At 40.0% G+C, this 26702-nt stretch overlaps 1 protein-coding gene across 2 annotated transcripts in view; it reads right to left on the bottom strand.

Moving 5' to 3' along the window:
* The window catches only part of dop (microtubule-associated serine/threonine (MAST) protein kinase dop), a 578024-nt gene extending 556131 nt beyond the window's left edge, over positions 1–21893 (bottom strand). For both annotated transcript variants that reach the window (XM_067141035.2, XM_068226223.1), the window contains exon 1: positions 21549–21893. In XM_067141035.2, coding sequence (XP_066997136.2) covers positions 21549–21714 — 166 coding nt within the window. In that variant the 5' untranslated portion in view covers positions 21715–21893. The remainder of the gene's footprint in view (positions 1–21548) is intronic.
* Positions 21894–26702: the final 4809 nt, after the last annotated feature.

The following is a 26702-nucleotide window of genomic DNA, read 5'->3' as shown; positions in this document are numbered from 1 at the left end:
GAAGACCAAGGTGGTTGCAATCCTGAAACCTGGTAAGCAGCCTACGGATCCAAAGAATTTCAGACCAATATCACTCCTGTGCCATCTATAACTCCAGTGGTCGAACCTCTTCTAATCCCAGAGCAGGCTGGATTTACACCAGGAAGGAACTGCTGCACACAGATCCTTAATCTGACACAGCACATAGCAGACGGATTTCAGCGTGGTGATATTACTGGAGTGGCTTTTGTTGATCTCTCTTCAGCATATGATACTGTACAACACCAGATAGTTCTCAGGAAGTTTTACCATCTTACTATGGATTTCAGGCTCACAACGATTATTGCCACGCTGTTGCAGAACCGACGTTTCTTTGCTGAATTCCAAGGACAGTGGAGTAGATGGAGAGTACAGAAGAACGGTCTCCCACAAGGCAGTGTCCTAGCACCAATGCTATTTAACATATATACCAACGACCAACCTCTTCCACCTCACACAAGGAGCTTCCTGTACTCAGATGACCTGGCCCTGGCAACTCAGAGTAAAAACTTCAAGCAAGTGGAACAAAACCTCACTGCTGCTTTGAAGATGCTCTCAGATTATTATGAGGGAAATCACCTCAAGCCAAACCCATCGAAAATTAATGTGTGCGCCTTTCATTTAAAGAACAAAGAAGCCCTGCGGAAGCTGCGTGTGAATTGGAAAGGAATGGAGCTGGAACACAGCAATACTCAAGTTTACCTTGGTGTTTCCCTAGATCAGGGATGGCGAACCTTTTCCAACTAGTGTGCCACTTTAAGTCTGGTTTATTATTCTCAACTGTCTACTGTGCCACTTGTTATTTTCTTTGGAATGGCTATATCCTCCCCCTCCCCCCACCCGAATTCTGTCCCTAATTCCATATTATGTTTCATAATGCGTTCTTACATATATATATTGTAAAATAATACATTTGATTGCATGTTCTGTGGTCGTATTTTGCCAATACTGCAAAAATACATTTTTAAATATGTATGTTTTAAGAATACCTAACATTATTTTGCAAAAAAGATATATAAGAAGCGACCATTGTAACACACTTCGTCATTAAGTATTATCAGATATAGAAATAAAAAATACTAATATTGCCAAGGGTCATTAAGTGAAATACCATTCTCAACTTTAGTGTGAAACTTGTTGCCGAATCTTAGTATCCATGTCGTTTATGTTAGGTTCACAACTTGTCTTCAATAACACACAAGAAGCACCTAGGTCTGAACCAAGACAGTTTCTAACTGTTGACTTCACAATGTTCATTGTAGGAAATAGCTGCTCACAGGCGTACGATGACCAAAACAAAGTAAGTAGCGTCGTAGTACGTTTCTTCATGGCCGAAAACATTTGCGGCAGGCTGTTGCACTGAAAATATGAAGTTCTCCGGCTTGTCGAGAGAGTATTCACCATCAACAGCTCATTCGATTTTCATGAATGTACGAATTTGTTCACCCATACACTGCTTTCTTGAAATTCAGTCAACTCCATTTGTAAGCTGTCAATTTTTAACCACTCAAAACCACCTTAATATCACTCATTTGTCCAAATAAAGTGAGATATTTTCTCCAAATCTGGAAATTGGGGTAATCTCTTGGCAACTATTTGTCTAACCAAAAAAAGAAACAGTTACATACTAAGAATAATTAAGCGCTGCTGGCAACCACACACAAGACAAACTTCACTAATTGACTGATGTGGGCGAGCAAATGGCTCGCCGGGCGCATCTGACATTTACTTTACTTGGCTTCCAGACTTATCAGTGTTGCCCACGTCCAAATGGAACCAGAATTTAGATTTTCGGTATTTATTTCTTAAAACTGAAACACTATGACTATACGATGCACGAGATATGCATTGTCTATAGTACACGAGGTACATAAAAACGTCAATATGTGCATGTGGTGTGCCACCGAAATCGTGTTCACGTGTCACCAGGTGACGCGTGGCATAGGTTCGCCATCCCTGCCCTAGATCGTTCGCTGACCTTCACCACACACTGCACCAAACTCAAGGCAAAAGTTTCATCACAAACTGCCTATTGCGTAAGGTAACTGGTTCTGGATGGGATACCAGTCCCCAGAGAGTAAGGAGAACCGCCCTAGCACTCTGCTACTGAATATGCTAGTACCGTGTGGTACAAATCAACTCACGCAAAGAAAGTCGACATTGCTTTGAATGAAACCAGCAGGCTAATCACAGGCTGTTCAAAACCAACACCCACACAGTTGTATTCACTTGCAGGTATAGCTCCACCTGATATCAGACGTGAGGTGTCCGCTAATATTGAGAGACAAAAGGTTTGCAGTATCTTAGCCCATCCCCTTCATGAACATCAGCAACCACCAGCTCGACTGAAGTCCAGGAAGAGTTTTCTACAGTCTATTCCACTTGATTCTGACCCAAAAAAGGCCAGGGTTATGCTATGGAAACAAAGGTACCCAGATCATCCGGAATGTGTTGAAATTGAAGAAAAGTTGCCACCTGGTCACGAAGAGGGATGGTGTATATGGAAGTCATTAGACTGCGGACCGGCGTTGCAAGATCTAAGGACAATCTTATGAAATGGGGCATCGTGCATGATGGGGACTCATTGTGCAAATGTGGAGAGGAACAGACTTCTAGGCATCTCTTGCACTGTCTATGTCCAGATTCATGTACAGGGTTGGAACTAGCACTGGCTGGAAACAATGCCATCAATGTAGCCAAATATTGGTCATAACTTGTGTAAATAATGTACATATAATGTAGGATATTTTCATATAATACTTGCTTTCCCCTTTTTGATTTTTATGTATGTTCTTCCATTTGTTATACTTAATATGCAAATTTGTCAAGTCATAAATATATACGATAATTTGTTCATGTACATTTTTCATATTCAGTATCTCTTTCTTGTATATAATGGTACCTCTGACACAAATAAATAAATACACATATTCTGCAGGTTGATGCTCTGTCCTGCAGACTGCACATTCTGCTGCAAAAGGGAGATCGAAAATAAAGTTCCCTGCCAATGGCCCACCGAGTGGTTCGAGGGAAACTGGAGTCATGATGCCTGGATGGAAAAGCAGAGGGACTGGGATGATCATCTTTCTCTACTCCTGTTGGCATACTGGTCTGCAGTGCATGAGACCACACAAGTCACAGCAGCAAGTACACCGTTCGCAAGAGAACTGCACCTCCCGATGGATTTAGCATTGGCCGACCAGAGGACCACCCTGTCCCAACCAACCAGTACTGCCACGATTGGGTAAGGAAACTAGAATATGTACACAATGCTGTACAGAAGAAATTGAGGATGGAAAGCAACAGAATGAAGGCATGATACAACCAACAAGCATAAACTACCAGGTATCATGAGAACACCTAACTGTGGCTGTGTAACCCTGTAACAGAGAGCGAGAGCGAGAGCGAGAGAGAGAGAGAGAGAGAGAGAGAGAGAGAGAGAGAGAGAAAGAGGCTTGTCTCCCAAGCTCCAGAAGGTGGGGGAAGGCCCGTATCACATTTTGAAGAGGAAAGATGACATCATCTATCGCACACAACCCAAGATAAAGGTGCTGCATCTGAAAAGAATGGCACTTTACCAAGAAACAGATGAAGAAGATAACCGATCAGGACGATCAGCATTCAAAGGAGGGCAATGTTACATGTTCACATGGCTACCAGCCCTCTGCAAGCCCCCTTAAATATTTCCTGAAAGAGATGGGTGAATCAAACCGGGGAGCTCCCAGCTGGCCTGAAGGCACGTGATGGCCTCTGCTTTTATAGTGCTTTTCATCTGGTGTCTGTGGATTTTCTGGAAGGCAAAACTAGAACATTTCTATTCTGACCACACCCCAAAGATACTAGAACTTGATCACAAGGTATAAAAAAGCAGGCTCGATGCGAACAAGCAGGAGTGTTGGTTGCAGTTGAGTACAGGCAGTGTTATTGTCTTGTAGAGTAATATGTGTTGAGTAGTTCAGTGTGTGAAGCAGTCACATGATTGATTGTGCAAGTTTATCAGTCTTGTCTGGAATCGAGCCAAGTACACAGCAGTCGGGTGTTGTCATAAACAATGGACATGCGCCTGAACCTGGCGGTATGAAGGCAGCTGCTGTGTGAAATGACTGGTGCATGTGAAACAAAGTGGAAGGTGAAACCTACCAGTCAAGGTTACAGAAGAATCACCCTGTTCCAGATCAATACTGCCGTGAAGACAAGTGACTTTTATAAATAGCCATCAATCAGTGAAGTGTTGTTATTCATTGTCAAGTATAACTGTGTGTGTACTGTCCCCGTCAATTTTGTGCCTTCCGCGTAAATAACTGTGTGTCTATTAACAGCCAGTGTCTTTATTTTGAGATTGGTTATTTCAAAGTTATTTGTGGCGACAAACTCTTATCTCATTCAGCCAGGTGTACGGCGAACTGAAGTTTTTTTATTCTACTTTTATTTTCACCCTCCTCAAGACAGTGTGTGTGTGATAACGTGATATGCTGGCCCAGTTCAAGGCTAAACTGTGTCTACGGAATTTGCGCAATGTGAAACTTTCTAGAAACAAGTGAACCAATTATGAGAAGCAATTACGTAGTACAAACGCCAATAGTAATTTTTCCAACAGCCACACCTCCAACCGCAAGGATATTTAACCCTGTGACACAACCTAAACCTCCCCTTGTTCTTTGAAAACTTCACCGACAGCCAAATTAAGTTTCGTGTGCACTTGCAATATTCACTCTGGTCTGGCACGAAGATTTTGGTTATTTTAGTAGTCAGTTTTAGCTCATACTAACTTTGTGTAGAGAAGAGGACTACTGACCCAGGATAATTACAACACCAGTTCTTTGATGACAGCTGCTAATTCAAGAGAACTAATCCATTCAACGTGGGATACAACATCTACAATGAACATGTAAGCGTCGCCAGCATCGGAGGAAGAACATGAGGGACCTCCAAGGAGCATAGCAGACCGTAACCGGGAATCAAGTTTCATCGGCAAAATTTAAGTACCATTTTGTAATATTATCTGTCCATCTTTTTAGAAAATTTAGTGATCTTCTTCATTAGAGTAATATTTCTATTAGTTTTGTGATATTTTCATACTTCATTCTTATCCAGGTACAGGTAGTTTTGAGAGTGAACATGTGTGTATTGGATTCTATTAGCATACTGTCGCGGCCATGAAATTAGGCGGGTCGGAGAAATTACGCTGTTGCCAAGGTTATGTAGCAACTGGGGAAGAAATGTCTAACTGAACACATCATTTCGGAGCACGAGGCAAGTTGTTCTCTCTCAAGCTTCCAATGTTACTTCATACAATGTTTCGAGACAAAGTATACTACAAGCTTCAGAAAAGACTGCTGATTCCAGTGCCATAACTATTTTCCATATAAACCACTTTAAACAATTATGAAAAATAAAATCTTGAACGAGTAAGTTTAAATCCGTAGAATCATGTATTGAAAATTTCAGTAAGCGGCCAAGAATAAAATTTTGCCTGCGGGTAAAATGTAAAAAATCGACTGACTTATATTTTTTATCTGAAACATATTTCCGTGTGTTTGTAATTTTCCTGGAAAATGGCCCGGAACGCGATCATGTAAATGTCGCTAGCTGAGGCAGTTCGGGGCGCGCGCACCAGCACAGGCTGCAGGACCCGTAAATACTTTCGGATTACATATTAATCCGTATCAGTTTTATTACATTATAAATAATTGAATACTGTATATTGTACCGAGTAATATAGGAAAAGAACTACTTTAAAGAATAGGTTTACATTAATTTACAATGAAGTAAGAATCAGTTTCTGGCTTCAAGGCAGTCTTAGTCACTGTCATCATTCATCTCACTATCTGTCGAGTCGTCTTTTACACTGATGATGAATGGCTCCTTTCTTTCGTCCCTTACTATTTCCTTGGCTCAATCGTCTGTTAGATCATCTTCCGCGCGATTGAAGCACTTTTCCCAATCTGCAGCAGTCACATGGTCGATGGCTTCTGACGCGAGTTTTTCTACGCCCTTTATTTTGAATGTCTTGTTCCTCTCTGCCACCTCCCTCTTGACTTGAGCCCAAATCAATTCACATTCACTATCCATCTTTAACTGCCTTTACGATGCGAGCTCAACAGCTGCTTGACAGGGAATGACTCGGGTAAGGTGGCCTGGAGCGGATGGGCTTCAGTTTGACAGCATTGCAAGATCAGCGTTGCCAATCCGTTCCCAGGGGTAAGCGACTGTCGACCATCTGTCACTTCGCCGTTCCCATATCTGACGACAGCGCAGTTTTCCTCACCCGCCTAATTTGGTGGCCGCGACAATAGATGTACAGTAGTTTGTCTTCTAAAAATGTTGCTATCTCAGTGCAATTCTTACAAATAAGGCTCTAATAATCATTACCCTCTCGGATATGTGAAAATGTAAAATAATCATTTTAAATCTTGTGAAACATTGTAGGATAAATTTTAAGTTGTGTTTCAATTATTGCATTGCCACGCGATATTGCAGATTGTGTCATCTTAAAATATTTAATTCAAACGTCGATGGTAGACTTAAAAATAAATGCTAATAATAATAATAATAATAATAATAATAATAATAATAATAATGTAAAATCTGGTTAAATGGAAATATAATGGTCATGATTGATAAGTTAGAGTTGTTCATGTGGAATATGCGAAGTTGTGCTCAACTATAGTTGTATTTACCTGGAAAATGGTAAGCCTGCGGGAAATTATATGGTTTTTGGAAGCATTAGCAATGGGTTACAACACATTCCGATTCAAGTGGAGCACGTGTTGAAATGTATTTTGACATTAGGAATACTAATAATAATTTATGGACACTCGATGACCACATGTTAGGGTACAGTCAATGTTAACCCCGGAGTGATATGCATAGCTGTTGTTTCTACCCAGTCTTCTGGATAATAAGTTTGATTTCGAATATATCGCCGTTGTAATGTTGGAACAATGTTCAATTAAGTGATGATTCTTGTTCGTTCACAACTCACGTCAGGTGTTGAATGCATAGAATTTAACAGAAAGTCATCAGTCAACACTATTCAACTTTCTTTCCCATAATAATCATGGATAAAAATAAAGCCTAGGATTCAAGGATAAAATTGTAAATAAATTTTGAGTACCTATCCTCTATGCATGCAATGAATGTGATTGCAGTCAGAAATACTTTTCAGTGCTATTTATTTAGAAATGTGGTCCTTAATCTGACTACATGTTCATCACGGTGGAACAGATTATTCCACTGTTGTCTGTGCTTTTATTCATGTATTGTGGAGTGTTGTTTAATTCTCAAAGCAGAGATTGGTGACAAATTTAATCCAGTGTTAACATGATTTTGAGTGATTTGAATAAGATCGATAAATTTTCTGAATAAGCAAGTAAAAGCAAAAAAAGAAAATTGAAAGTATGTGAAGTACTGCAAGGCTAAATGTAACTAACGTCTATCAAATTTTTGTAATGCAGCAATCGACTCTAAACATTCACAGAATAACTCCCTAAAGATATTTAGAATTCATAGTTGCTAATTAATAATCAGAACTGATGGTAGTGAGAAACTATCCTCATGTCAGATAGAGTCGAGTGCTTAAATGTAAATACTGTCCAGATTAGGTTTAGGAGAACATGGTCATCAACCTCATGCATTAAGTGGATATTTAATGTTTATTTATTATTTTTCAAATAATGCAGCTTTAAAATATCACAGACTATTTTGGATGTTATTAGGATGGAGTTCATCCATTTATTTTAATTTTTGTGTAGCCACAAGAGAAGGCTGTAGATGAGCAGCATAGTGCTGGTGGTTATGACTGTACAGGGTTAGTAAAAATTATGTTAACACTCCAGTGGCAGAAAAAAATGATTAGCTTTACATACATCTATAAACGAAATACATCAACTGTGTTAAATGATATGCTCCAAACGCTAAATACCCGCTTACTCAACCTGTTCGTCATCACGATTAACACACAAAAACCAACGATTAACAGTAGAATTTAAAGCCCGTATACACATTTCACAGGGAATGGATGATATCACATACCGCATACGGTCCTTTTGGTAATTGATGTCGCAAACCTTCCTACTGTAACGTGTTCCTTTACTATGCCCCATAACCAGAAATCACATGGTGTTAAATCAGGAAATTGTGGAGGCCAGCACAAATCCACTTGTATGAAAAGTGAGATTGAAGACGTTACAATGATCAGCTGTGCAACAATTGAAAATATAACAATACAACATAACACATGTTACAATGCATTTCAATAAAGTATTTCTGATCTCTACGGGTTATGCCCATTTGAATGTCAACATAATTTTGACTAACCCTGTAGAACATACCAGGACAGCTCAGATGGAAAAGCATCTGCTAGAGGTTTACTGTATTTGACAACAGCACTTCTTCCGGTCTTAGGTGCAAAGGCAGTGCACCAGACTCTACGATCAGTCACCACAAAGATTTGAACGGAAAGCTTCTGATGCCAGCCTAACCCCACTGTGGTGGATGCTGTTCAATTCTTTAAGAATTACTCACATCGTGAACCACATGCTACAATGCTCTAGTCCAATCTTGATGAAACAAGTGCCAGACAAAAGTGGTGCGCGTGTGTTGAATCTCCTTATTGTACCTTGCTTTTAAATTAACATGTGTGCCTGCCATGATAGTTTACTAACAAAAAAGACTCAGAAGAAAACGTACATGTCTACCAACATTTTTAGCAAGGTTGGACAAGGACGCAGATAGGAAATTATACTATCACAAATTTTAAATCTCACCTAATCCGTCAATACATACAGGGTATCAATTTTTTCGAACCCTTTTGCCCGTATCTGTAGCAATTCACAACATTCAGCTCCAGGAACCCCAAAGAGTCCTCCTTTTGAAGATGGATCGATTCTGGCACCACTCTGACGAACTCAGCCCATTCACCAAAGGTTCGAATTACATCCCGTAGCAATAAATTAGAATCATACCCCTTAAGATTATGAAAGAAAATCGGAATGCAATTTTCCATACAACGCCAGCAATGTACGTGGTAGGAACCCCCGCTTCCGTCTATAGTATTTTTACTATAGTGGATCACAAGATCACGCTCCGTTATCTCGTTACCGCATATTAGACAGATGACGTTGCACCAGATGACGACAACCAGTCTTTCGTCCACAGCCTAATAGACTCAACAAATGTGGCAGCTACATCAGTAACCGTGTTCAGAGTTTGTAAGTCTTTGTGTATCACCTCCCCATTAAGAAGTGCATACCAGGCGTATCCCGAAGGGACATGCTGCTTCGTGTCATCAATATACGACTCAAAATCAGCATATACTATGCATTCTTCCGGGCTTCTCCGATACAGTGACAGTGTTATAAGGTATTACCCTGTAACGAGAAAATTTTCAGAGAACATTTTCCAGGAGTATGGTAGCGACAGTAAGTATTACAAAACTCACGAATCCCAACTCATGTCTTGTCCCGGAAAAATGCATCTAACCGCGAGATTAACGAAAATTTGTCATCGGAGTGAAAGATGCATATAGTCTTTAATGTCACGTTCCTTTTGTGCCTGATAAATAACGTGCCCGCTGTTACTGAATATCTGTAAATTAAATGTATTAATTTGTGTATGCCACTCCCTTATGTTCTTCATAGTCACCTCAAAGTATAAACTCAAATACCTCTTGTCCGCTAGCCACGCCTCGATCCTATGGCGTACCTCACAAGCATTCAATTGTTTCTCAGGAATGTGGTAAAGGGCAATACAGCCAAGCACAGTACCCTGTTGTCAGAGTCCTCCATCGATGTAGGTTAGAGACCTTGTATTTCTTCCGGTCGGCTGGGCAGCGTTGTTGGGTTGACAGGGTGCCATCATTAACCCCCCGCGATGGATGCCAACAAAATTGTACCCAGAACCATGAGCTGTTTGGTAATGGTCGATGTCAGATAACTTCTCATACGCCACGTCGAAGAAATCAGCAGATTCCAGGCTGTCTGCGTCCAGGAGTGTATCCAGGCAGGAAGGAAAGTGCGACTCCACTTCTTCCCCCTCATGGAAAAAGATGCCTGAGGCATACAGTGCCAAGTGTATAGAGTTCTCTGCTTCAACGTACTCTATTATGAAGTTTACTGCCTCTTCATAGGTAGCAGCCCACCAGTAGCCAGCAGATGGGGTAGCGGTGATAATACTTCGAGCCATTGCTAGAGAATGCATGACACTCCCGCCTGCGACCAAGCTTTTATACAATACACCGTCCGCGACTTTCTATGCAAGTCACTGCATGTGTGGATATAGTTCAATGCACCAGGATGAGATTTCTATGCATGACCTAGCTTGTTCAAGGAGGAAGTTATTTGAAGGGTAGCACTGTTCGCGACCATCGCCAGAGAGGCTAACGTTAGCGCTGATCATCGCAAACCAGACTGACGTCAGCGGTGCGCCGAGTAGCGAGCCCGGCCCCCATAGCCAACGGTGCCGATCTTATATATATGGTGTGGAAAAGACACCAACCAGTTATTTAAAGAAAAATCAGGAGAGGTTAGTAAAGTATGCCTCTAAATTGGATTCTGAAGAGGGATCTAAGAAATGTACAACATTATGAAAATAACTCTGAATTGGAAGATGATGTATATGTGTGGTTGTCCGGCCCCACGGTACAGGGGGCAACGCGTCCACCTGTCACCCGGCGGCCCCAGGTTCGATTGCTGGCCAGGTCAGGGGTTTTTAATTGTAAATGGTTAATATCCCTGGCCTGGGGACGGGGTGTTTGTGTCGTCCTTAATGTTCCTTTCCTCACATTCAACACTTTACACTTCCGCAATTTCCAAATACACGCAGGTTCCTAACATATGGTGCAAGTAGGGGCAAAAGATCTTTCTAGGTCGACACCCCGAACAAATAGCTTTTTTTTTATATATGTGTGGTTAACACAAAAAAAGAAGTATGGGCGAACTAATACCACGGACCTCTAGTCTGTGAAAAAACCTTCAACGAAAAATTGAGTGGAGTCTGATTTCAAGGCCACTTCATGGTTGTTAAAACACTTTAAATTATGGCAGAGCCTAAAGGAACTTCAAATTCAAAGAGAAAAGCTATCTGGAGATCAAAACCCTGCTTTTGTTTGCTCTTTTGTTTCTGGACAAAGTTATAGAAGCCGCAGCCTTCTCTTCCATTCTTGATTATAAGGAAAAGCAAACACCCGAGATGTATTAAAAATGTTGTGTTGTCTGTGACATACAACTTCCAAAAAAGCTCCAGGATGATCGCTAATATTTTCAAGATTGGTATGAAAAATAAATTTATACCAAATGTTATAGCACCCCATCAAAAGGAAAATGAAAACAGGCATAGTTCTTTTAATCCTAAATAATGCCCCCACACATCCTTCAGTTGAAGTTCTTGTAACATGCTACGCTGAGTGGCTCAGACAGTTAAGCCCCTGGCTTTCTGAGCCCAAGTTGGCAGGTTTGATCCTGGCTCAATGCAGTGGTAGGCCTATATGAAGGAGCTCAAAATATGTGAGCCCAGTGCCGGTAAACCTGTCTCTAGCAGGTCCTGTTGGTGAAAATGTTGCAAGCCTTACAAAATAACTTAACTTGAAGGACTGTGCTTATATGGTTGCAGATGCTCGGAATAGTTTGCCACATGGAAATTTAAACAAGCATCCGATAGGCGACCTATCGGAAACCATCAGAATTAACCAATGAAGGTTAAAATTGCAGACCTAGCTGGGAATCAAACAACTTGGACCAAAGGCCTGCATGCTAACCATTTTTTGTTTTATTTTTTTCGCTATTTGCTTTACGTCGCACCAACACATAGGTCTCATGGCGATGATGGGACAGTAAAGGCCTAAGAATGGGAAGGAAGCGGCCGTGGCCTTAATTAAGGTACAGCCCCAGCATTTGCCTGGTGTGAAAATGGGAAACCACAGGAAACCATCTTCAGGGCTGCCGACAATGGGACTCGAACCCACTATCTCCCGGATGCGAGCTAACCATTTAAGCATGGAGCTGGACAGATACTTTAGTGAATATTATGTCTTTTCCTTATCTTCTAAGATTGTATGAATCAAGCTGAACTGTTAAATTTTGTTAAGTAGGTCATGCATGAGAAGAGGATAAAGAAAGAGGCAATGCATATAATAGCCATATATACAGCAGAACTATACGTTCTCAACATGGAAAGGGCAAATTTACTCTACAGCCCAAGATATATGCAGCGCTATTGACAAGCGTGACAATTTACACCAAAATTTTTGGATACATTTAAATGGAGAAAGCAACAGCAAGTAGGCATGCACTTTATATACAAGCAGTATCAAGTCTTACATGTCCTTCCCAGTCCTAGCTCTGTTTTACCCCACCATCGCCATAAGACCTGTCTGACTCTGTGCAGTGTAAAACCAGTAACAAAAAGATAAAGAAAGTAGTTGTTGGCTTGCAATAGTGTTGCATAGTTTTATTTTTATCTGGTCACTGTCAAGAGCACTGTTATCATCTGATGTAATCTAACCGATATACCAGTTTGTGCTTGATCTTCATGATTGATGGAATTTTGTAACTCTGAATTACTGTCATCTTGTCTGTTCTCAACATTAGACTGCATGAATGTGTCTTCATTAATATGAAAGTTAAACACTTCTGGGAATGAAGCAAGTGTGGCCTTAATTAAGGTACAGCCCCACTATTTACCTGGTGTGAAATGGGGAACCCATGGAAAAACCATCGTCAGGGCTGTCAACAGTAGGATTTTAACCCATCATCTCCCAAATGCAAGCTAACAGCTACACAGTCTGAACCACACAGCCAATTACTCTTGGTCTAACAACTACATTTTAGTAACTAAACTTGAAAGAGCTCAAAGTAAGGCTGCTTCCTGTAAATGGGCCGAAATTCCCTGCGGTATGGACGGATGTGTGATCAGATTCTGAAAGGAGAGTTAACACAGTAAGGTAGTCACAATCCAGTTTTTGCTGTTAACAACCTTTGATATCTAAAACTTTCCAGTCTCTGATTGGGGATAGTCTACTGTATTTGTACACAATAGGCAATTTACATACAGTTTGTCGTGTACAGGGCTAGGATTTTGATGATATGTCATCTTTTAATTGGTTCACAACAGAAATCACGATCATAGTTCCCACACTGCAGATAGGCTATGCTAATTCATTAGGCATGTTTTGCCAGTTTATATTTTTAGGTCATTTTCTAAAATTATATGCCATTATTTGGTCATTTTATGGAATTTCTTAGACTATTTTATACTTTTTGAGTAATTTTCTTACATGTTTGAGGATATTGAAGCATTTACATGTGTGGTATTGGATATTATCACAACTTTAAGGGGGATGTATATAGAGACTTGAGAATCTTAACAACTCTCTGTCAATCTGGGGACTAATGAAACTTTGTTCACCAACCACTTACTTCTTGGAAATGTCCACATTCCAGAAGACACACCTCCAACTGGAGGTCTTCCTCATGAACAGTCTAGATTTTCTTCTGAAGGCACAGAACAAGTTCTCTGCATAACATGAAGAATTTCACCTTGATTTCTTGACATGGCAGAAGCCCAAAAGCTTATTATAATGTCTATAACATAAATAGGCCTATAGGTTATACCAATTCTATTATTAAATTGATTGTAAAATTTAATTTACGATTTATGTAATTTTTTAAAGTTTTTGGATCATTTTACTGTATTTTTGCTGTCATTTTATAAATCATTTTTAAAAAAGTTTTAGGTCACCAAAATCCTGGCCCTGGTCATGCAGCTCAAAATTATTTTATTAAAGTGCTTTAAATGTTTTCTTCATGTAGTTACAGCCTGTGCTATAAGTTTACATATGCAGCCATTTCCCAACACTTTACCGTTAACAAATGACGTAAGTTTAGTAGTACAATTGTCACTGTCATGCAAAGGAAATTTCATGTCATAACTTACAGATCACAGGTACTTTTTCAAAATATGAGCAAATATTATTTTTTGCAATTTGCTTTACATCGCACCGACACAGATAGGTCTTATAGCGATGATGGGATAGGAAAGACTTAGGAAGAGGAAGAAAGTGGCTGTGGCCTTAATTAGGGTACACAGCATCAGCATTTGCCTGGTGTGAAAATGGGAAACCACGGAAAAGCATCTTCAGAGCTGCTAACGGTGGGGTTCGAACCCACAATCTCCCGGATGCATGCTCACAGCTGCGCACCCCTAACTGCACGGCCAATTCTCTCAGTAAATATGAGCAAAACGGTCCCCTCTGTTCAGGGATACATCCATGTTGATGACAACTATGACAAGTTGTATAAATGTAAAAAACTAGAAACAAGGAACAGCAAGATATAATATTTCTTCTAGTGTTATGCAGGTCCCTCATGGAATTAACTGACTGTGCTTTTAGTTCTCTGACCATTAACATTGCATTAACTTAAACACAAATGTTTTAGGCAATGATGTGATAGGGAAAGAATCCTGGATTTGCAGGGACACAGTTGTGGCTTTAATTAAGCTACGCCTATAGCCTCGGCATTTGTCTAGTGTGAAAATGGGACTCCACGCATAATTGTCTATAGAACTGCCGACGATGAGGTTCAAAGCCATCATCTCGTGAATGCAAGCCAACAGCTACAAGAACCATACTGCGTAGGCCTACTTGACTTGCTTGTAGTTATCGATGTCTGTCGTCATATCCAAACACGGGTCTCACTGCCAATAGCACTTGTTCACCAGCAAATAACTTGGTAATTGTCCCGATATTATAAACATGGATGTACATCACATTATCTCATATATAATAATGATTGTCTTGATGATTGACATTAATGAAAAGGTGTGTAATGTACAAAGAGTATAAGTAATGATCAAACCAAAAGAGCTTTTACCAAAGTCCAGTGATAAGAAAAGGTCTTAAGTGTATGGAATAACCCTCACACACAATTTGTGGAAACATCAACACTTACTGTGACATGCTGACAAGCAAACTACACAAATAAGGAAAAATGATGACCGTTACAATGGAAATAAAGGCTGGTTTACACGGGTAGAGCAGCGAGGCGAGTAGAGTAGAGTAGATACTAGAGCTACTAGCATCGTATAAACAACTGAGATAATGGCAGGTAGAGTAGAGTAGCTAGTAGGCACTAGAGTAGAGTAGGTTTCCACTGTGGTAAAGTTAATTCTACCACTCTCCTCCCCCCTCCATCGGAACCGAGCTCCGAGAGCTGGCGGGGAAGGCCGAAGACGTTCGATTTTTCAGTTGGCGCAGTCATTTGACTACGTAATTTCAATGTGTGTATGGATGGTGTTCCGTGGAGTAAGTACAGTAATTTGAGCATCTGTGCATTTGTTTGGCGCAATATGAAATGGACGGAAGAAAAAAACATTCAATTTTGTAGAACTGTACCGTGAAAAAGAATGTTTATGGAACATAAACAGCATTACTTACAGTTGAAATAAGAATACGGTATGAGGAGGGTGGTGGAACAGGACTTGATTAGGAAAATGGGTAAAGAGGATTTTGGTATAATGGAACTGAAACAGAAAATTAAAAAATACGATGTACCTACAACCAAGAACTGATGGAAATTCGTAAATCCAAACAATCTGGAGGTGGTGCAGCTGACATTTACACTCCCTCTCTTAAGTGGTTTAGGACAATGGATCCCATGTTAAAGGATGTAGGCTAAGGGGTAAAAATGAAACTTTCTGTATTCTTCCTTATCCTCTGTCACAAGTTCTCTCAGAATTAGTGCAGATGCCCCGAGTGTATCTCTCCTACTAAAGGCTCGTTTACGCGGGTAGAGTAGCAAGGCGAGTAGAGTAGATAGTAGAGCTACTAGCATCGTGAACGACTGGGATAGTAGCAAGTAGTGTAGAGTAGCTAGTAGGCAGTAGAGTAGAGTGGGTTTCCGCTGTGGTAAAGTAACTCTACCACTATCCTTCCCCCTCCACCAGAACCGAGCTCTGAGAGCTGGCGGAGAAGGCCGAGCGCTCGATTCTTCAGTTGTCACGTTATTCAACTATTTCTGTGTGTGTACGGACGGCATTCCGTTGAGTAAACTGAGCACCTGTGCATTTATTTGGCGGCAAAATGAAGTGGAAGGAAGGAAGAAGAAGAAACATGCAGATTTGTAGAAATTTACCGTGAAAATGAATGTTGGAGGAATTAGGACTAGAATTGTGTCCGTGTATTCACCATGTGAGGGTGCAGATGTGGATGAAGTTGACAAGTTTCATGAAGCATTGAGTGACATCGTGGTCAGAGTCAACAGCAAGGATAGAATAGTGCTAATGAGCGATTTCAATGCGAGAGTTGGGAATAGAACTGAAGGATATGAAAGGGTGATTGGTAAATGTGGGGAAGATATGGAAGCTAATGGGAATGGGAAGCATTTGCTGGACTTCTGTGCTAGTATGGGTTTAGCTGTTACGAATACATTCTTCAAGCATAAGGCTATTCACCGCTACACATGGGAGGCTAGGGGTACCAGATCCATAATAGACTATATCTTAACAGACTTCGAATTCAGGAAATCTGTTAGGAATGTACGAGTTTTCCGGGGATTTTTCGATGATACAGACCACTATCTGATCTGTAGTGAACTAAGTATCTCTAGGCCTAAGGTAGAGAAAGTGAAATCTGTCTGCAAACGAATAAGGGTAGAAAATCTCCAGGACGAGGAAATTAAGACGGAAGTACATGGATATGATTAGTGAGAAGTTTCGAACAGTAAACAGTAAGCAGGTTCAGGATATAGAAAGTGAATGGATGGCATACAGGGATGCTGTAGTAGACACAGCAAGGGAATGCCTAGGAACAACTGTGTGTAAAGATGGGAAAAGGCGAACATCTTGGTGGAATGATGAAGTGAGAGCAGCTTGTAAACGTAAAAAGAAGGCTTATCAGAAATGGCTCCAAACAAGGGCCGAGGTAGACGGGGAGTTGTATGTAGATGAAAGAAACAGAGCGAAACAAATAGTTGTTGAATCCAAAAAGAAGTCATGGGAAGATTTTGGTAACAACCTGGAAAGGCTAGGTCAAGCAGCAGGGAAACCTTTCTGGACAGTAATAAAGAATCTTAAAGGGAGGGAAAAAGGAAATGAACAGTGTTTTGAGTAATTCAGGTGAAGTCATATTAGATCCAAGAGAATCACTGGATAGGTGGAGGGAATATTTTGAACATCTTCTCAATGTAAAAAGAAATCATCCTGGTGGTGTTGTGAACAGCCAAGCTCATGGGGAGGAGGAAAATAATGTTGGTGAAATTATGCTTGAGGAAGTGGAAAGGATGGTAAATAAACTCCATTGTCATAAGGCAGCAGGAATAGATGAAATCAGACCTGAAATGGTGAAGTTAGTGGGAAGGCAGGGATGAAATGGCTTCATAGAGTAGTAAAATTAGCGTGGAGTGTTGGTAAGGTACCTTCAGATTGGACAAAAGCAGTAATTGCACCTATCTATAAGCAAGGGAACAGGAAGGATTGCAACAACTATCGAGGAATCTCACTGATTAGTATACCAGGCAAAGTATTCACTGGCATCTTGGAAGGGAGGGTGCGATCAGTTGTTGAGAGGAAGCTGGATGAAAACCAGTGTGGTTTCAGACCACAGAGAGGCTGTCAGGATCAGATTTTCAGTATGCGCCAGGTAATTGAAAAATGCTACGAGAGGATAGGCAGTTGTGTTTATGTTTCGTAGATCTAGAGAAAGCATATGACAGGGTACCGAGGGAAAAGATGTTCGCCATACTGGGGGACTATGGAATTAAAGGCAGATTATTAAAAGCAATCAAAGGCATTTATGTTGACAATTGAGCTTCAGTGAGAATTGATGGTAGAATGAGTTCTTGGTTCAGGGTACTTACAGTGGTTAGACAAGGCTGTAATCTTTCACCTTTGCTGTTTGTAGTTTACATGGATCATCTGCTGAAAGGTATAAAATGGCAGGGAGGGATTCAGTTAGGTGGAAATGTAGTAAGCAGTCTGGCCTATGCTGATGACTTGGTCTTAATGGCAGATTGTGCCAAAAGCCTACAGTCTAATATCGTGAAACTTGAAAATAGGTGCAATGAGTATGGTATGAATTTTTTTTCTTTTTTTTTGCCAGTTGCTGTACGTCGCACCGACACAGATAGGTCTTATGGCGACGATGGGACAGGTAAGGGCTAGGAGTGGGAAGGAAGCGGCCGTGGCCTTAATTAAGGTACAGCCCCAGCATTTGCCTGGTGTGAAAATGGGAAACGACGGAAAACCATTTTCAGGGCTGCCGACAGTGGGGTTCGAACCTACTATCTCCCGAATACTGGATACTGGCCGCACTTAAGCGACTGCAGCTATCGAGCTCGGTGGTATGAAAATTAGCCTCTCGAAGACTAAATTGATGTCAGTAGGTAAGAAATTCAACAGAATTGAATGTCAGATTGGTGATACAAAGCTAGAACAGGTCGATAATTTCAAGTATTTAGGTTGTGTGTTCTCCCAGGATGGTAATATGGTAAGTGAGATTGAATCAGGGTGTCGTAAAGCTAATGCAGTGAGCTCGCAGCTGCGATCAACAGTATTCTGTAAGAAGAAAGTCAGCTCCCAGACGAAACTATCTTTACATCGGTCTGTTTTCAGACCAACTTTGCTTTACGGGAGCGAAAGCTGGGTGGATTCAGGCTATCTTATTCATAAGTTAGAAGTAACAGACATGAAAGTAGCAAGAATGATTGCTGGTACAAACAGGTGGGAACAATGGCAGGAGGGTACTCGGAATGAGGACATAATGGCTAATTTAGGAATGAACTCGATGGATGAAGCTGTACGCATAAACCGGCTTCCGTGGTGGGGTCATGTGAGGCGAATGGAGGAGGATAGGTTACCTAGGAGAATAATGGACTCTGCTATGGAGGGTAAGAGAAGTAGAGGTAGACCAAGACGACGATGGTTAGACTCGGTTTCTAACGATTTAAAGATAAGAGGTATAGAACTAAATGAGGCCACAATACTAGTTGCAAATCGAGGATAGTGGCGATGTTTAGTAAATTCACAGAGGCTTGCAGACTGAACGCTGAAAGGCATAACTGTCTATAATGATAATGTATGTAATGTATGTATGTATAATGAATGTTTATGGAACATAAACAGCATTATTTACAGAAACAAGAATATGAGACAGGCGGCGGAAGAGGACTTGATTACAAAAATGGGTAAAGAGGGTTTTGGTTTAATGGACCTTCAACAGAATTTTTTTTTTTTTTAATTTACGATGTACCCTCAACCAAGAACTGATGAAAATTCTTAAATCCAAGTCTGGAGGTGGTGCTGCAGACATCTACACTCCCTCTCTTAAGTGGTTTAGTAAAGTATATTTTGCAAGTTACTACTAAAAGCTAAGCACATTAGGCCTATTCATCCACAACGTAACCTTATAGCCGAGTGATATCGGTATTAAGGGGAGTTACACCTTTGGAGGTCAAACAAATGCAGGTGTATTGTCCTGTAATGGAGAACAGACTTCCCTCTTTTTGATGGAAGAAGGATTTAAAAAATACCTATACCTATAATAGTTTCGAAGATGCAAATAAAATATAAACAAGTGTCAGCTGGATTGTCCCTTTAAATGAAGGTTTATCAAGTTTCAGTGTTACACACCATGTTCATCATGTGTCTCGACGTGTTTATGTTAGGCAAGACCATAGTGCAGGACTGTGTACTTTAATCATATTAATAACATACATATGGATCTTCTACCGTACGCGCACCTTTTAGCGATACATGGACACCCTTGTGCTGAATAGGTCGACCTCGGGTATCTTTGAGATTCGTATTGGCAACCTTTGAAACACAAACTATGAATCGCTTATGCATCGCTGTGTGACATCTGGCGTACATTTTACGTACTAGTACTGTTGTTGTTTACACAGCAAAGCCAAACTATAGAATTCATGCTGCAAACAAGATTCTCATTGAGAAATGTTATATATGTTATATAAAGTGTGTATGACACAGTTGTTGGCTTAAGATAATAAAGGTTTAGAAAATTCATATCGATCGATCATATTATCGACTCAATTCAGATTTCATTTTCATTCAGTTGGCAGTATTACCGGAACCGTGATAGCTCCCTCCTTACTCCACCCTCCATCCAAAGAAATATCGCTAAAAGGTGCGCAGACTATACATATCACTTGCCATTGCCATTAATTTTCAGCAATAACAGTAATTTTCCCAACAAATTGAATAATTTCCATATTTTGTTTGGAAAATCCAAAATAATTATTGTTTGCAGTACGTCAGATCTTGAAGCTTACGCTCTACACCTGGGCCGTACAAACGACGAACAAAAAATGATATAAATAGATCAATAATTGGGGTATTTACAGCGATAAAACTACTAAAAATTAGGCCTATGCCAGCATGATTTACAGTGTACTGATGGCTATTACCAGTGGCCAAGAACTTCAGAGGAACCTCAAGCTTAACTCTCTGTGTTATTGTATCTCTCATTACGGTGCCGTGTCTTTGAATTTGCAGTGTTATAGCATCTAACAATGCCTGAAAGTTATCAGGCGTCAACCTCATACACTTTCTCACTTTCTGTATTCTTCTTTATACTCTGTTGCAAGTTCTCCCAGAATTAATGTTGATGCCTCGAACGTCTCTCCCCTACTAAGCTAGCCTCTTACCAATTCCCTTTTTTCCTCATTTGCTTCTTCTAATGCTTCACTAACCTCTTGCATTAATACGTCTGCAATGTCTTTAAACACTTCCTTACGATGTGCTTACGTCTTGACATGGTGCTACTACTCTACTCTACTGTACGACTCAACTCCCGTATGAACGATACAAGTGTCAACTCTACCAGACAGAGGCAGAGTAGAGTAACATAGCTACTCTACTCACCTCGCTACTCTACCCATGTAAATGAGCCTTAAGCCAGCCTCTTACCCACTCCGTTCTTTCCTCATTTACTTCTTCTAAAGCTTCACTAAGCCATTGCAGTAATATATTTGCAAATGTCTTTAAACACTTCCTTACGATGTGCTTACGTCTTGACATGGTGCTATGACTTTACTCCCGTATGAATGATACGAGTGTCAACTCTACCAGACAATGGTAGAGTAACGTAGCTACTCTACTAGTCTTGCTACTCTACCCGTGTAAACCATCCTTAACTTCAAAATTACACTTACACAATAATACAAGCAAAATACGTAACAAACAGACTAAATGACATCAGTTAAGTCAACGGTGGGGCACAGAAATCAGACAGCAAATGGCACTATCAAGCACTGCATACAGCAGTCAACTACATGTAGTCGCTCACAACTAGGACATTAGGAAGAAAAAAAGGAAAAAAAGACACCCCTCATCACAAATTTTTCACGCTGCAAAATTAAATTCTTGAGGGTAGGCCTGCAGAATCAAACTGCAAGTATATGGGTATACTGAAGACCAAAACAGAAAATGAATGTATGATCTATGCCTAGAGAAACTGAAGAAAAATGGGCAAAATCTAACCTCACTTTAATAGAACAAGCAATGAACTGACAGCTTACCGAACTTGTTTGATATTTTCCCATCCTCGGAATCCGAATAGCGCCGTTGACTCGATTCCTCTTTTTTTGCCGAGCTTTCACTGTCTTCTCCACACGCCATAACACGCGAAGAATGAGAATGCGAACGGACTCTAGCCCTGCTAGGTCTATTAACACTATTCTCCATACTTTCTTCTACACATAAATGTGTAACAATGGAAAATGCGCCGCTACGGATATACTAACACATAAACAGTGTCCTTTAAACACTGAAAAACATATGCCTAATTTCATGATTGTGCACTGAAATCTCTGTCCTGGTATTTCATACATTCTGCTTCACTCTCACCCATCCAAGTGTCGACATCAAAACACACCATATTGGCAGACTTTACTAAGGTACTTCAAAATTATTTTGCTTTCTTTCAAAGAAATTACACAAAACAGTTGTTATAGATATGATCGTCAAGTTTCAATCATATATAAATATTCCATGACTGACCTTCCGCCCTCTGTCAGGGAGTATAGAACCAAGACCAACCAGAACACGGCCGACTTGGTGCGGCGCTCTAGCAAGACCAACTACAACCTATCAGACCTTAAGGGCCCCATACACGCGCAGACTTAGTCGGAGGTAAGTCTGCGCAAACCAGTCTCTTCAGACATGTCTCTGTGGGTATGGCCGATAAGACTGCCGACAAAAAGTCTGCAGGCAAGTCTCCGATATTCTGGCACTGCTTGAATTCAGCTGGAGACTTTGCGACAAAAGCGCTATCTCAGTGTTGCGGCAATAAATGTAAATGTGGTAACCTACAAATATGAAAACTGAAATAATTTTTGGCGCGTCTTCTTCGTGCAGAGCGCTACATTACGTCCAAATAACAACTCATCTTCTATATCGACTAATTAATTTCAATCCGTTTATATTTTTCAACCATCCGAAGTGCATAATCTTAAACAGAAAACAGCTGAACGCGTCGTATTCAACCTCCTCGGTAAATAATCATTTAGTCTGAGCGTGTGTGGGCAACTCCATACTTCCGACTTACCTCCCAGAGGCAAGTCTGTGCAGGTAAGTATTCCAGAAGTCTGCGCGTGTATGGGGCCCTTTAATGCAGAATCCAACATGGCGGAAACATTGGGCTCACTGTCTGCTGTGGGAAGCAGCTAGGCATTAATTCCTAACTAATATAATTAACGCCGATAACGTTCATAATTCATAATCGTAAAGAAGAATTAGTACATGAAATATAAATCATGTTTCCATAGTTATAAAACACGAAACGGTTTAAAATAATATACCAAAATCGAAATAAGTATTCAACCAACTTACATAACCCTACAATGACAAAATGTAAGTACCGTAATTAATATTTGTTGGTAAAACAACCACACACAACACATTACAAAAAACTTCATAAGAGTGAAATGACACACTGTGCTTAGTAAATAAGATATTTAGCAACCAGGTCAACTTTAAATATCACACGACTCAGTAACATAACCCTGCGACACTTGAAACTGACAACATTTAATAAATATTTGTTGGTAAAACACAACAGTGCACACGCAACACATTACAAGAGAAAAAAACTCATAGCACTGAAATAGTGTACCGTACTCAGAAAATAAGAAATTCAGCAACCAAGTCTACTTTAAATACTCACATGACTCACTAACATAACCCTACAGCCAGTACACTTGAAAATGACAGAATTAAAGCAGCATTTGTTGGTAAATCACATCAACACACAACACGTACGTATGTTAAGTGCTCAGAACTGGAGGCTGGTTTGATCCTCCCAGTTCCACCATCAGCTGTCAGAGGTGGCCTAGGTGTCACTGAAGAGGCATATTAGGGAAAGTGAAGTAGCTCTCCGTTGCTTTCCTCGTTGAGCCAAAAGTTGCTATTATATATCAGTCTGCCAAGCTCACTAAAATGAACGCACCGACTGACCCTATGAGCAATATTTTCACACCGTCCATCACAGAGACTGGCTGCATAAGAAATGGCATTGCTAGCATTACTCATACCTCGGTCACTTTCATGTTAATACCAATATTCTTGGTCTGTTATAGGACATAATAAATTCTGCAGCTAACTGATTCCTGGTTGCCAACGTTTCGCCCCAGTGTGCTTAGTTGGGCTCACCAGTTGGTGTATAGCATACCTACCAAGACGCATGGCTAGTGCATACCGTGGAGGTCACTGCGTAGGCTACTGGAGCCACCGGCAGTGCCAATACACTATGAGAGACTTTGTCTCATTTTCAAAAATTGATGCCTGCCAGGCCATCATGTTCCCTATGGGAATCGACATCTATATCACTTTCATGTTGTCAAAGCCAAGGATGAGACTGAGACAGGTTAATGGAAGTAACAAAATTGCTCTAGTCCATACCAGAAGACATTGTGCACTGAGAACACTAGGTCTTGCCAGCAAAGGCATATTACATGAAAAATACAAATTAACCAGGACAGTGAAATAACATGCTCTACAAATACTCATTCACCAGCTACATTGTACTTTAAATATGGAATTAAAGGTATGTTTATAAGAACATCAGGTTATTTTCAATGACACTAATCGAGATTAGAGACAAACTTAACTGATACATTTAAAAAAGCTTTTCAATTTGTCGAGCACACAAGTTAAATATAGGCTAAATATTACACTATAAGATACCTGTAAAAAAACAAATGATTAAACAAAGAATGACATGCTTCATTCTTAAAAGAACATCAGATTCTATCAAGTCACATTCAATATTTTTAAATATTTGTTTACTTTGTCCAAACACCTATGAATTTGAAATTTGGAACTTACGTTAATAAAGTCGTGCCTTCTCCAACTCCACCATACATTGTGAGGCGTCTGCAAAACTGTTACTCCTTCAATGGCTCAAATCCCAACAGCTACAAGTCCTCTGCTCTTTATTACATCACTGTCTCACCTGGTCAGGTCAATGACTTGCTGCACTCCTCCTTCAGGTGCTTTTCATAGTAATACTATTCATTGTAGTTGCTATCATTATTATTTCTTATATTACAATTATTTTTTTAAACTACGCAAGGGTTCTTAATGAGCAGTTAATGGTCTGCCTATTATACCAGAACATTTTTAATTAGAGAGTCCTTGTAAGATGTTACTTTTAGTGATAAATGATAATCAATTCAAGGATCATCTCAAGTGGCGAGGGCGGTACGTAAGTTCACAGAACCTACTATAGATAAGAATATCCTAACCCACATTCCAGGCGTTTAAGTCAGAGATTACCTCCTGTGGGATTCGTTAAGCGCTAGTGTAACAAGTGTGAATGAGTCAATACTGGAAAATAGGGCTTCCTTCTTAACAAATTAAACTGACACGTTATCTTCTGAAGACGATCATTTACTGCTAAGTTTCAACACTTTGCGTTGCTTAGCTTTTTGACTTGGTTCTGCATTTGCAGCATCACAGGTACTTCTCTTGAAATTTTTAGATTGAAGTTTCTTTGCCAGTTCTTTTGAGACACTTCTTTCCTCAAGGGCTTTACCATAATTATTGATGAAAACATTTGCTATCACATGAATGCACTTTTTAATCATTGTTTTCAACTTCATACCACACTGACACTCATCATCAAGGTTGCACACACTTACTCTCAATTAACTGAAATTCTAACACTACCAGTGCCTCTCTTTGATTGTGTAACTTAAGAAATTCTGGTTTGTAACTGTCACTAATTAATGCCTGGAAAAGTCTGAAAATATTACAACACAATGACATGACCATAGACGATGGACACTTCAAACCACCTCTGTTCACTAGATTAAAATACATCATCACTTCCCTGTCACTATCCACAAGTAATTCATTTTCAGTCTGCAACATTTTAATGCAGTCATCACACTTTTTACACAATATTTCAATCACTTGCAAAATGGTGTAGCTAGCAATGAACACTAAAATCCGCAGTGTTTCAAGGGGAACCGTGATGTGAACTACTTCTTCTAATGCAGACTCTAATGCATCTAAATTATCAATAATTCCATCATGGCTATTGTTATGGACATTATGGGCAAAGTCTTTCAAAGAAAATTCACCAAGTTTTGCAGACCTCATCTTCAATACTCCTAACACTTTGAGCTTTCTTTCAGACTCAGGAAATTGTTCCACAGAAACATTATAAGTGCAACCACTCAATCTTCTGTAGGCACCAAATCTTCCCTCTAAACTGTCTGTCTGCAATTTGGCAGTAAGCACATAAGACCAGTGGTACTTCCTGAAAATATATTTACACAGTTCTACCACTGTGGTAAGAGTATGTGTCAAAGCAGTATACGTTTCACTTGTTAATCTTCCTTCTGTTTGTGACATGTGCCATATGTCTATGTATGTTTTTAAACATGTAAGGAATGAAAGTTTCTTGTCATCAGGCCCAATAATTGGACTAGCCTCTTCATTCCTGGTATATGTACCTTTCATGGGATGCTGTACATTACAGATTGACCACCACTTTTGAATTAATTTTACAAACTGGATTGTGCCGTCAGAAACATCCACACCTTGACTTTTAAGCAATTCCAAAGCAGCAATATTCTTAGGATCAAAGATTTTTACTGCTAACGATACATTTTGTCTCTCTATTGGTGTTGGATACAGAGCCTTTCTAGATAAATTTGGAGCCATTTTTAACAACAATCTCTTCTCTGAGTGAAACAACTCTCTGAGGTCTGAAAATTTGGCCTCAGTAGTTGTAAATTTACAGACTGACTCTGTACCAACATCAACGTTCACCATTTCACTTAATACAGCAAATGTCTCATCAACGTTTGGTCTAATGAAGGTTTCATCTGATCTGTTCAACCAATTATTTCTAATGCACTTTAGAATATGTACACTGTCAAAAAGAAGAAACAAGGACTTACATGGATCTGCTGGATTTTGAATACAAGGTTTCAAGTTATTACTACCACATAAAAGTTCAAACATTTTCCTGTTGGTGCGATGGTTATCAGCAATCAAGCAGACAACATCAAAACCTAATTCAACCATGACTTTTAAAACCTTAAGTGTGAGATCATGCAGTGTTTCAGAGTTCATATTCTTCACCGGAAAAAGACCAATTACATCTTTATTACCAGAATGCAATGATGAAGCCATAAATTCTTGCATGGTAGATGCTGCATCAT

Source organism: Anabrus simplex, chromosome 2 (genome assembly GCF_040414725.1).
Source record: "Anabrus simplex isolate iqAnaSimp1 chromosome 2, ASM4041472v1, whole genome shotgun sequence".
Lineage (NCBI taxonomy): Eukaryota > Metazoa > Arthropoda > Insecta > Orthoptera > Tettigoniidae > Anabrus > Anabrus simplex.
The sequence above is the reverse complement of the archived record's forward strand: the minus strand, read 5'-3'. Positions and strand labels throughout refer to the sequence as shown.